Consider the following 12,256-nt stretch of genomic DNA (forward strand, 5'->3'; position numbering starts at 1 on the left):
TTGTTGTAAGATAAGCACTTAATAACGACATGCCGTGTTATCTTAAATTAAAGATGAAATCACATGAGTGCAATAACATTGTTGTAAGATAAGCACTTAATAACGACATGCCGTGTTATCTTAAATTAAAGATGAAATCACATGAGTGCAATAACATTGTTGTAAGATAAGCACTTAATAACGACATGCCGTGTTATCTTAAATTAAAGATGAAATCACATGAGTGCAATAACATTGTTGTAAGATAAGCACTTAATAACGACGGGCCGTGTTATCTTAAATTAAAGATGAAATCACATGAGTGCAATAACATTGTTGTAAGATAAGCACTTAATAACGACATGCCGTGTTATCTTAAATTAAAGATGAAATCACATGAGTGCAATAACATTGTTGTAAGATAAGCACTTAATAACGACATGCCGTGTTATCTTAAATTAAAGATGAAATCACATGAGTGCAATAACATTGTTGTAAGATAAGCACTTAGTAACGACATGCCGTGTTATCTTAAATTAAAGATGAAATCACATGAGTGCAATAACATTGTTGTAAGATAAGCACTTAATAACGACATGCCGTGTTATCTTAAATTAAAGATGAAATCACATGAGTGCAATAACATTGTTGTAAGATAAGCACTTAATAACGACGGGCCGTGTTATCTTAAATTAAAGATGAAATCACATGAGTGCAATAACATTGTTGTAAGATAAGCACTTAATAACGACATGCCGTGTTATCTTAAATTAAAGATGAAATCACATGAGTGCAATAACATTGTTGTAAGATAAGCACTTAATAACGACATGCCGTGTTATCTTAAATTAAAGATGAAATCACATGAGTGCAATAACATTGTTGTAAGATAAGCACTTAATAACGACATGCCGTGTTATCTTAAATTAAAGATGAAATCACATGAGTGCAATAACATTGTTGTAAGATAAGCACTTAGTAACGACATGCCGTGTTATCTTAAATTAAAGATGAAATCACATGAGTGCAATAACATTGTTGTAAGATAAGCACTTAATAACGACATGCCGTGTTATCTTAAATTAAAGATGAAATCACATGAGTGCAATAACATTGTTGTAAGATAAGCACTTAATAACGACGGGCCGTGTTATCTTAAATTAAAGATGAAATCACATGAGTGCAATAACATTGTTGTAAGATAAGCACTTAATAACGACATGCCGTGTTATCTTAAATTAAAGATGAAATCACATGAGTGCAATAACATTGTTGTAAGATAAGCACTTAATAACGACATGCCGTGTTATCTTAAATTAAAGATGAAATCACATGAGTGCAATAACATTGTTGTAAGATAAGCACTTAATAACGACATGCCGTGTTATCTTAAATTAAAGATGAAATCACATGAGTGCAATAACATTGTTGTAAGATAAGCACTTAATAACGACATGCCGTGTTATCTTAAATTAAAGATGAAATCACATGAGTGCAATAACATTGTTGTAAGATAAGCACTTAATAACGACGGGCCGTGTTATCTTAAATTAAAGATGAAATCACATGAGTGCAATAACATTGTTGTAAGATAAGCACTTAATAACGACATGCCGTGTTATCTTAAATTAAAGATGAAATCACATGAGTGCAATAACATTGTTGTAAGATAAGCACTTAATAACGACATGCCGTGTTATCTTAAATTAAAGATGAAATCACATGAGTGCAATAACATTGTTGTAAGATAAGCACTTAATAACGACATGCCGTGTTATCTTAAATTAAAGATGAAATCACATGAGTGCAATAACATTGTTGTAAGATAAGCACTTAATAACGACATGCCGTGTTATCTTAAATTAAAGATGAAATCACATGAGTGCAATAACATTGTTGTAAGATAAGCACTTAATAACGACATGCCGTGTTATCTTAAATTAAAGATGAAATCACATGAGTGCAATAACATTGTTGTAAGATAAGCACTTAGTAACGACATGCCGTGTTATCTTTTATTCTTTATTCTTTATTCAAACAAACACAAGTATAAGTTTACAGCGACCTACGCCAAGACACTTATACTGTTAATACATAGTCAGTATCATAATCATGTATACATTTTTCGAACTACGAGTATCTCTAGGAACTTAAATTAAACATACATACTACAAAGTTACATAGGTAGAGTTTAAAAAAATCCTGACACTACTTTGTAAGGACTTTTTTTTAATGTTTTTGTGGTGAAGTATGCGTGATCAGAATCAGAAAATACGTTAGGTATTGTATATTTCCGCGATAGTATTCTGAGATTTTTCAATTCATGACAAATTAGGTAAATTACGATTCAAAGATCTGGTATTGAGTTTGAGACTGGAATCCGAACCTATTTAACGTTCAATTGAAAGTTCCGTTACGACAATTAGATATCAGGCTTCCTAATCCCAAGTTCTTATATGTACTACCAATAGATGGATACAGTCTAAGGAAAAAACGTGCCTCGAAAATCACGAAAATTTGATTCTCGATCAGATGGCGCCACTAGTTTTGGCCTACACTCGTATAGAGGGCGTTGACTGTTTCGTTTGTTATTTATAATTTTAACGCATACCAGTGAAAGAACATGGGTCAAAATCATATAAAAATAATTAATGCAAATAAAAGAATCATTTATCCATATTTAAATACATTTTATCGTATTTTTATAAATATTTATTTTTAGTTTTAAAGTGTGTCGATAGATGGCAGTGAATCTACTGGGGTTACAAAATTTACTATGACAGTACCGCTCTAGTATAAGTTACTCTATGGTAATAACTACTAGGTTCTAACGGAAATTACTGTCAGCTGATTCGACCTTCCTGCTTAGTAAGACTAAGTAAAGGTTGCTGCAGTCATAATGAGGGCTACCGCGTTTAATTTCGCCGCTAGGGGCGCTAGTGTAGATGGAGGTCTTTCAAAATTTCAAATGCATAGAAGTTTTGGGGGTCTCAAGCTTTTTATCGGGAAATTTCACTCCTTATTCATAATTTGTGGTAAATCTTTGTCCATCTTTGATTAATCATGGTAAACAATAGATATAGCTCAATAAATGTTCGTGGTTTAAAAAAAGTACAGACTAAAATATTTGCAAAATTAAATATGTTGAAAAAAGGCACATTTAGGCGTTAAAATACTTTTGTGTATATTAGAACGTATTGATTTTATAAAAATAAGCATAGAAGAATTTTGAGATCTGTTTTTCTGGACCTACATCTACAGTAGCGCCAACTGGTGAGCACAAAAACGGTAGCCCTCATTGGAATGTCAGCTTAAGTCAGCACTTACTATCGTGCGGCACCACGGCCGCAAGTTCCCGCTGCGCCACGTACAAGAGGCCAGGTGTTCCCACCACCCTCGGGGCTGCTGCGAGCAGCTGCGCGGCCGCATCCCGGTAGCCGGGGTGCGCGCTCAGCAAGGCGCGGACCGACGTGGGGCACTCGTCCGCCAGCACCCCGTTCAGCACCACCACCATGCTGACACTGGAAAGAAAAACGTGGTAAGTACAGATATTGGCAACAGAGTTGAAACTATTTAAGCATAAAAATAAGCAAGGTAATGATAACGGGATTTTTCGTACCTATGACATGTTAATTTAACTTTTATCTTATTTTATTCATTTAAGTTAAAGTTATAATTATTTTTCATTTTTCATGCTCTGAAAGAGGGTCATTGTTGTTCTAAAAGGTGTGCAGAAAATAATACGTGTCTACACTAGAGCATTTTACGTTCAAAGTATGTTTTTTTTTTTAAATTATGATAAGCAATTGAAATTTGAGTTTAAATGGATTTTTTATATAATTTCCATTCTGATATTTGATTCTCCATTCCATAAATAACGATACTTTTGCCTAAATTGTTAACTGAAAGTACGCTTAAGAAATACTATAAAAAATATACTTGGTCATGTTTAAAATAAAACACCTGCATTTTACTTTCCTTGTATTCGAAATGAAAAGTAGAATGTTTATCTGGGGTGAAAGGCATCATTTCATCCCTTGGTTAGCAATCTACTATTAAATCGATATAATATAATGTGATTGTGTGTGTCGTCCTGTAGGGCTAAGATGGTCGGCTCTTTATCATTTGTCACCATGCCTGTCACGTTCTAACAAGTATGTAAGTGCGAAAGTGACGCACGACATGACAGGTGATAAAAATGCGACCATGATACCGCTGCTGAAATGTATTGTACGCCTGAAAAGGTAAAGTTTGATGAGACTACTCTAGAGTAGCAATTTAATCTTAATATGTAACCAATTCTTCACATAAATAAATACATTATTTCCTTAAATCTGTATGAAATCGTGTATAATATCACTATCATGTCCAATATCACAGGTAGAGGTAACTTTTCTGCCGACACATAATCGCGGTTGGTGCGTTTAACGATCTTTTCAAACCGATATGTCCATATATTTAATACGACGACATGTCAAAATCTGTCAAAATAATCAAAATCCCCCTGTTAACACACAAAGCTGGTATTATGTACATCGTAGACAATGACAGGGCCGTCGAGTGCACAGCGCAGTAGTTAGGTAATGTATGCAGGGCGACGGGGTCGCGCGGGTGACGCGGCTACCACTCATTTACATGGCCCACACACGATATTTGAGTTTTAACTGAGTTTTTAGTGAGAATTTGTAAGCCCAATGAGGTTAACGCGAAAAACTAAGCTTAAAATGGCGTTGCAATCGTTTAAGGACTCTTAGTTCACGGGCAAAGGGGTTGACCGATCGAAGTTTTTTACAGACGGCGATGGCGGCAGCATAGGTTTTTACCTTCGTACGAAAATTGACAAATTCTTCTTTAAGCCTAATCACATAGAACAACACTAGAGACATGTAAAACCTATGCTGGTGACATCTATTAAAAACTTTAACAGTTGCCAAGTTTGCCAACCCTATTAAAACCCTCAAAATTTGCTTGTTATAAGTAGTTTTTGCGCTAATTTATTTAATAATAAAATCATAGACTCTGTAGTCTACTTTTATTGGGTTCCAGTTGGAACCATTATAGAGGCCGTCTAAGCTGACTCTGCATCGAATTTGATATAACAAAATGTGGGTGTCATTTTTTTAAACAAATTTGACGAGATCAGAGCAATTTAATCATCATATAGCTAATGTTCGTCATCATCGTCGATCGTCTGCAGTAATATGTAAATTGTAATTGATGAATATTAGATTAGATTATAATAGGTAGAGTATTTGTAAAAAAAAATATTAGCTCCAAATATAAGCATAATATTATTAAAAAAAACTGGCAGCAAATTCAAGCAACCAAAATTATGAATAGGGAGCATGAAATGATAGTTCAAATATATAATTGGTACTTGCCTTAAATTAAACAAAAGCTGTAACGGCATTCAAATACTACTCATACTGAAATAATTTTAGGCTTTATTTTAGTACCTATTTCTATTTTTTTAAGCTATCCGATTAATTAGTTTCTGGATGGGACTATATTTTTATCGGAAAAGACCCGGGCTAGAATGATTTTTCGTACTTTTGTTCTGAGTAACTTATTGGCACGTGCCTGGGATCGAACCACGACTACCAGCCCTGTAATAGATTCGCCTTCCATGAAGATACACCTCGTAAAACCCCCATCTGCCTGCGCCATTTCCCATCATCTGGGGTCGGCTCTCCTTGTCCGTTTTCTCCATTCCGGGCGATTTTGGGCGATATCTGGGTTCATGTCTGCTTGTTTCAGGTCTTTTTGGACCGTCGTTAGCCAAGTGGCGGAGTGCTTTCCGCGCCCACGCTTCGTCGTTGGTATGTCTAGGGCTACTCGCACCATGTGGTCTTCGGGACGCCTGAGGATGTGTCCATACCAGCGTAAACGTTTTTCTTGGACTTTTTCAACTATGGGGGCGATTTTGAAGCTACCTCTGATATATTCGTTCCTGATTTTGTCCAGCCTGGTGACGCCCGCTGACCAGCGTTACATGCGTATCTCAGTGGTGTGCAGTTATGTGATATGTTTCTTGGTAGAGGCCCAGCACTCTGTTCCATACAAAATAGCGGGGCGAATCGCAGTTTTGTAGTTTCCCTTTGGTTTTCAGGGGCATTCTTTTGTCGCACATTACGCCTGTGAGCTGTCTCCATTTATTCCAACCAGTTCGTAAAACCCCAAAAAATAAAAGCTAAATGAATGAAAAACAACCTACCTCTTATAAGATTATTTTAAAACGAAGTCGAATAGCTCGACATGTTTCGGTCCAATTTACGAGGACCGTCTTCACTTAAAATAATCTAATATGTTTGAGTCTCCCGGGAGTTTTATAGTTAAAACCTACCTCTTCACACAAACCAACACACAAATACACAAACTTTTAACATCCGTGGCAACCATCATTATCACTTTAACTACAATCTTATTTATTAATAACTTGAGACCGTAACTAGCGATAATGCATCATTTAATTACGCGATAAAGAAATTAGTAAACTATAGAAATTATTATTGAAGTGATACGGTTATATAGTCCCAAGTCCACTTTGTAAACATGAGTGTTGTGAGGGATTTTACGCAAATAGGTGTTGCGGTCACCCGCTAGTGATGCGTGTTACTTATATTCTACTAGTTGAAGTACTGACACTGAACAAATAAGTGATTTGAGGTGATTTCTACAAATATGAGTGGGTGAATAAATTATAATGACTTTTACTACTTGCCGATTAGATTAGATTTTTTAATTTCATGATAAAAGTTTGCTTCAATGTCAAAATTATGTTTCTCTTCTCATCATGATCGTCAAACATTTATTAATAAAAAATATTAAATCAATTAATATTATCTCCCAATAAGGATCGTCATGTGTTAAGAAAATTAAACTATTAAATAAATAATAAATTAAAATAACTTCTTTTTACAATGATTATATGAAGTATGAATATCCAAGTTATTCATCGAAATTATTGATGTCGGAATTATCTTCCTTCCTCGGTAGGAAGTAAAAAATATCATGTACTAAATCAGAAGTTCATATATATTCCTATATATCGGTAAATCCACCGAACATTATTTTATATAACAGACGCTAAACTGAATCAACGAATATTTTTAATTTCCTCAACTTACTTCATAACAAACAATGTCTATATTTAATTCCTAATAACGAGACAAAAGGTGGCGGTTATTTAACAAGTAACAAGCTACTTAACTTAAACTACAAGGGATTTTCTCCAAATAATAAAATATGACAAGACAAGATGCCAAGACAGTGTATAAAATCAATCAAATTTGAAATTTATAACGACAGAAATTTATCATTCTAACGACACAAAAAAGATTAAAAATACGGTGCTTGAAATTACCCCAAAGCACCTAAAATAACCATAAATAGTTACCTATGGTAAAGCCACAGAGTAAATAACCATAAACCATTCCGTTTGTACTGCATGGATTGTTTAATGACCATAAATTACGAATCATCGACTATTCATAGCTCAATATTGACCGGAATTAAATTTACTGCCCGTACAAATCCATTGACGTCTTTGCTAAACAATTACTAATAACTAGGTAATTACCAATAATTGTGAAACCTTAGATTTATAGGACAATTAATCTCTTAAATAAATAATATTTTATTGCTTTAGATCTTGCAATTTAAAAAGGAACAATGGAAATAATTATGAATGATCAGTATCACACACACAGCTATATACGTCAACATTTTTTAAAAGACCCAACATAATTAAAAGAACGCCAGTTTCAAAGTGAGTAAGTTGAGGTTGAAACTACGCACGCAAAAAAAAACGCACTAATCGGTTCATCAGCTGGGGAGCATCAGAAACGTCTGCGAATGATGCTATTAAGCTTAGAAATAAATTAAAAGCGGAAAAATTCACTGTCTTGGGTGGGACTTGAACCCACGACCACTGGATCACTAGTACAGTGCTACACTAATAGTACAGTGCTACAGACTACAGTGCTCTACCATCTAAGCCACCGAGGGGGGCAAAAAACATGGAGATACCTAATAATAGTAATAATTCTTTAAATTTAAACAAATGATAACTGACACTAAATGACACTTAGAAAAATATAATATAGTCACGCCTCTACCATGAAAACTTTTTTCAATTATAAAAAATCTTTTTCGAATTGAATTTTCAATTTTGCCACCTGCGCGAGTGTTTATTATAATTGATATTTCTATGAGATTACAATTGAAACACCTTCTTTGAAATAAAATAAAAATTGTTGAAATCGGTTCAAATGATAAAGAATTATCCCTGAAAAACCGACATACATACTACCGGTCGCGCAAATTCGTTAGCCGATTTGCCGATAGATGGCGCTGTACATAATAATGCTTAGTATACTTCTGGTCAAAAGTTTTTGTGTTTATTTACATGAGATAATTGAAAGTTTGTACGGAACCCTCGGTGCGCGAGTTAAACGAACTCGCACTTGACCGATTTTTTGATGATACTTCGTATTAGCGTCTTCCTATTCAGTCAAGAAGTAAATGAAATAAATCTACAGTTTCATGGTTCATAAAATGACAATAACAATAGTAAATATATTAGTGTCCGTTGTCATTTGTTTAAAATTAAATAAACTAACTAATCTACCTACAAAACTAAGGAACTATTTACATGTATTATAAAACTTAAAATAAACTTATAAATAAAAAATGCTCCCCATGTCGCCATGGTACTCGTATGGTGGTATGGTGGTTGTACCCGCAGAACCTCGTACTTCCAAAAGAGAGTAGTATATTTGTGTTATTTTCTATAAAACGGGACCTTATTGTCGATGGCGCTTAAGCCATTATTAACGATGCTCCGATATAAATACAATGCCGCGCGACACTTTGCGGCGTAAGCGCCATCGACAATAAGGTCCTTTTCATAGAAAATGCCCCATTTATACTTGGGCTGCCTTTCCACTTAAGTGGAGATGAGCGATATGCGGGAATCAACAGATGGCATTGGTTCACCGCTCCGCAGGATTACAACCAAAGCTACTATTGGTTGATTCCCGCATGTGATTCCTCTTACCTCCTCCTCAGTGGATAGATTTCACGCATAACTGTTAAATCAAATGAGTGAAAATAAAATAAAAATTGTCAAAACGATGTGTAATGTATCATCACTATCAGGATGTTTGTTAGCAAAGGTAACACGATAAGCGACAATGCCCATGTAAATTATGACTCATATTAACTACTTTAGGTAAATACTTATCGATTTTCGCGAATACATTGCTCAAGTATTAATAAACAAATGTTATGTTCTTGTTCTGTGCTATAACGTGTTTTGCCTCAGGTATACCGTTTAACACAGGCAATTGTGGTCAGCTACGGACTGGTTGAATTCGTGGCTTCATGAAAGGAATTTGTGTTTTTTTTTTACTAGCCTATTATGGTGTCCCACTGCTGGGCAAAGGCCTCTCCCCTTGTCTTCCACGACTCCCGATATAGTGCCTCCTCCGGCCAGCTCTTGAGAAAGGTTAGGTCGTCCCGCCATCTCCGTCTGGGCCTGCCGCGTTCGCGTCCCTCTTCTGGCATCTTCATTCTGTGGTTATTTGTGCTAATTTGTGTTTGAAGCTCCTTGTTGTTCTTGAAGACAGTGATAACCTGGAAAAGCTGGTAATCACTACTAAAATCGAAGGCGATAAGCCGAGACGCAGGAGCCCAATGCGGTGGACAGACCAAATTCGCTCAGCCCTTGATGTAACGTTCCACGGTGCCCTACACTCGGCGACAGACAGAAAGAGGTGGCGGAAAATTGTCCAAGAGAAGCTGCTCCCTGGAAGTGACCACGACCCTCAGTGATGAGGAAACCGATGCAAGAAGGAGGAGGAAGCTCCTTGTTATGGGCGAAACATCTTCCATCTAGAAAATCACTGCGCAACTTTTTATGAATCCCCTCAGATTAGAGTAGATCTATTAACACTTTTAAAAACATTCCACTATTGGTGAAATATGTCTTGGCAATAAGATAAACTGTCAGTTAACAGTAATGTGGACGATAGTAAGTACATGAGATTATATACTGTGTGATATTAGTGCTGCTGTAGGCCTAGCACATGATTGGCGCGACAGTATATCGCCGCGAGATAGACTACCCGTCTTTTACCAACTGTATGAGTTAAAGGGGGACGAGTAGTCTATCTCGCGTCGAGATACTGTCGCGCCAATCATGTGCTAGCCCGGCTGCTGCTGATATATCACTAGATGCTTTAATGACAGAGTACTTTAGGTTTTTATCGTAACGGTAGGTCAATTGCCATAGGCATGTAAGTGTGTATTGCTAGTGCACCAGGCCCCGTAGACAACATGCCAATCGCTAACGCTACGTAGCGAACGAAACGCAACTGTCACTCTCGCACTAATATGGAAGAGTGATAGAGAGACACAAAGCGATTCGATAGCGAAGCGATAGCGATTATCACCTTGGCTAGGCCGGCTGATTCGTGTTTGTCTTATAATTGTCGAGTTTGTCTCCCAAACGGGTCACGGGGGTAACAATGATGAAAATGTTGGCTTTGGAATCACAGTTCTAGGATTTAATGTACGTAAATAACTTGTCTATTTTTACTCGTTTGATATATTTATTTGTAAACATCATTATTGTAAAAAGGAGATATCTATTCTTCTTGTCATCATGGATTGGACGGATTTTGTTTCGTTTTTTAATTGTTACAAGAGTTAGGTTATTTTTAAATTCGTATGAAATTTGTTTTTCGCTCCTCTTATAATAATCAGAAATGCGAAAAAAAAAGAAACAAATGGGCATAGCTATGCTGCCTATGGTTAATCAATAAATTATATAAAAATATTTTTTCATAATATCAATATCCAGGGAGGAACACTCGGATTACGTTTGCATGGAAAAAAGGCCTGGAAAAATTCTAATCGAATCTGAATAATTATGTGGTTTTACAGGTAGGCCAATAGTTGCGCCTTTCATTGTGATAAAATGATCTCGGGATCCAGTTATCATTCAGTTTTTTCACAGAATACTTAACAAATATCTCAGTTCTCCCTTAACGCTACAGTAAGAAACTTAACGACCTCCCCACTGATAAACGATCCGCAATAAATTATCATAAAACTAAAGTTAACGTCGTTCTCGGTACAGCAATAAAGTTTGAGTAATACAGTAACTCGTACATCATTAGAGGGTACAGTAGAAATAGACTAGCAAAAACGGCTACACGCTAATTTGGCTTTTTTAATAACAGCTCATGATGAACATTTTGTTTATTTATCGCCATGTATCTTTGCAGTTTTTATCCCCTTTAATTTAGCAAACCTCTAATAAAATGTCCTGTGCAAATGTCAGAATGACGGATATGGATAAACGACTATCAATTCTAAAAATACAAAAAAACCGGCCAAGTGCGAGTCGGACTCGCCCACCGAGGGTTCCGTACTTTTTGGTATTTGTTGTTATAGCGGCAACAGAAATACATCATCTGTGAAAATTTCAACTGTCTAGCTATAACGGTTCATGAGATACAGCCTGGTGACAGACAGACGGACAGACGGACAGTGGAGTCTTAGTAATAGGGTCCCGTTTTTACCCTTTGGGTACGGAACCCTAAAAATCAACCTCGTGGATCCTAAAAAACTAATTCCAGGCTATATTTTCTTAATTTTCCCTTATTGCCTTTTAGGATTTAGATAATAATATACAATTGTTTTTCCTGTATAACGACTTCATTCATCCTCTTTAGAACCAAGACTTTTTTTAATGTAGTCATACTCATTAATTGCAATAAAATAAATTACTGAATACCTACTGAATTGGCACAAAAGGTTGAAGTTGTCAAACGGCAAAGCTTTGCCACAAGATTCACAATATGGAATACCGCTACTGATCATTACCAACGCAGTAGTAATGAAAGCCAATGCCACCTGCGGCTTGCAGTACAACTAACTAGTCAAATCGTCCTTGCTCCAACGAGGTATGATTAATGAATGGTGGTAAGAAATTGAGACGCACACGATCCATAAAAAGTGGGCAGGTGTGTGTCGAACACGAACGGTGGAGGGTTCCGTAAAAGTTTGTACCGAATAAGTGAGAGATTGCTACGCTACTGATGATTGCTAAAGCAGTAGTAACGAATGCCAATGACCCCTTCCACTTGAAAGAGTACAACTTATACAAGTCAGATCGTCCTTGGTCCAACAACGAGGTATGATGAATGAGTGGTATGGAATTAAGACGCACACGACCCGAAAAGAGGACAGGTGTAACAACCCGGCTGTG

At 36.2% G+C, this 12,256-nt stretch overlaps 1 protein-coding gene and 1 long non-coding RNA gene across 4 annotated transcripts in view; both read right to left on the reverse strand.

The window, feature by feature from the left end:
- LOC134745416 (uncharacterized) overlaps window positions 1–12,256 on the reverse strand; it is a 217,525-nt gene that overhangs the window by 139,044 nt on the left and 66,225 nt on the right. The window lies entirely within an intron of this gene.
- LOC134745391 (protein N-terminal asparagine amidohydrolase) overlaps window positions 1–12,256 on the reverse strand; it is a 91,765-nt gene that overhangs the window by 12,067 nt on the left and 67,442 nt on the right. For 2 of the 3 annotated variants that reach the window (XM_063679429.1, XM_063679430.1), the window contains one exon: window positions 3,307–3,500. In XM_063679429.1, the coding sequence (XP_063535499.1) occupies window positions 3,307–3,493 (187 nt within the window). In that variant the 5' untranslated portion in view covers window positions 3,494–3,500. Of the gene's footprint in view, window positions 1–3,306; window positions 3,501–6,322; window positions 6,566–12,256 lie in introns of those variants that run through there. The other variant, XM_063679428.1, reaches the window with a different exon arrangement.

The sequence above is a fragment of the Cydia strobilella genome, chromosome 11, assembly GCF_947568885.1.
Source record: "Cydia strobilella chromosome 11, ilCydStro3.1, whole genome shotgun sequence".
Taxonomy (NCBI): Eukaryota; Metazoa; Arthropoda; class Insecta; order Lepidoptera; family Tortricidae; genus Cydia; species Cydia strobilella.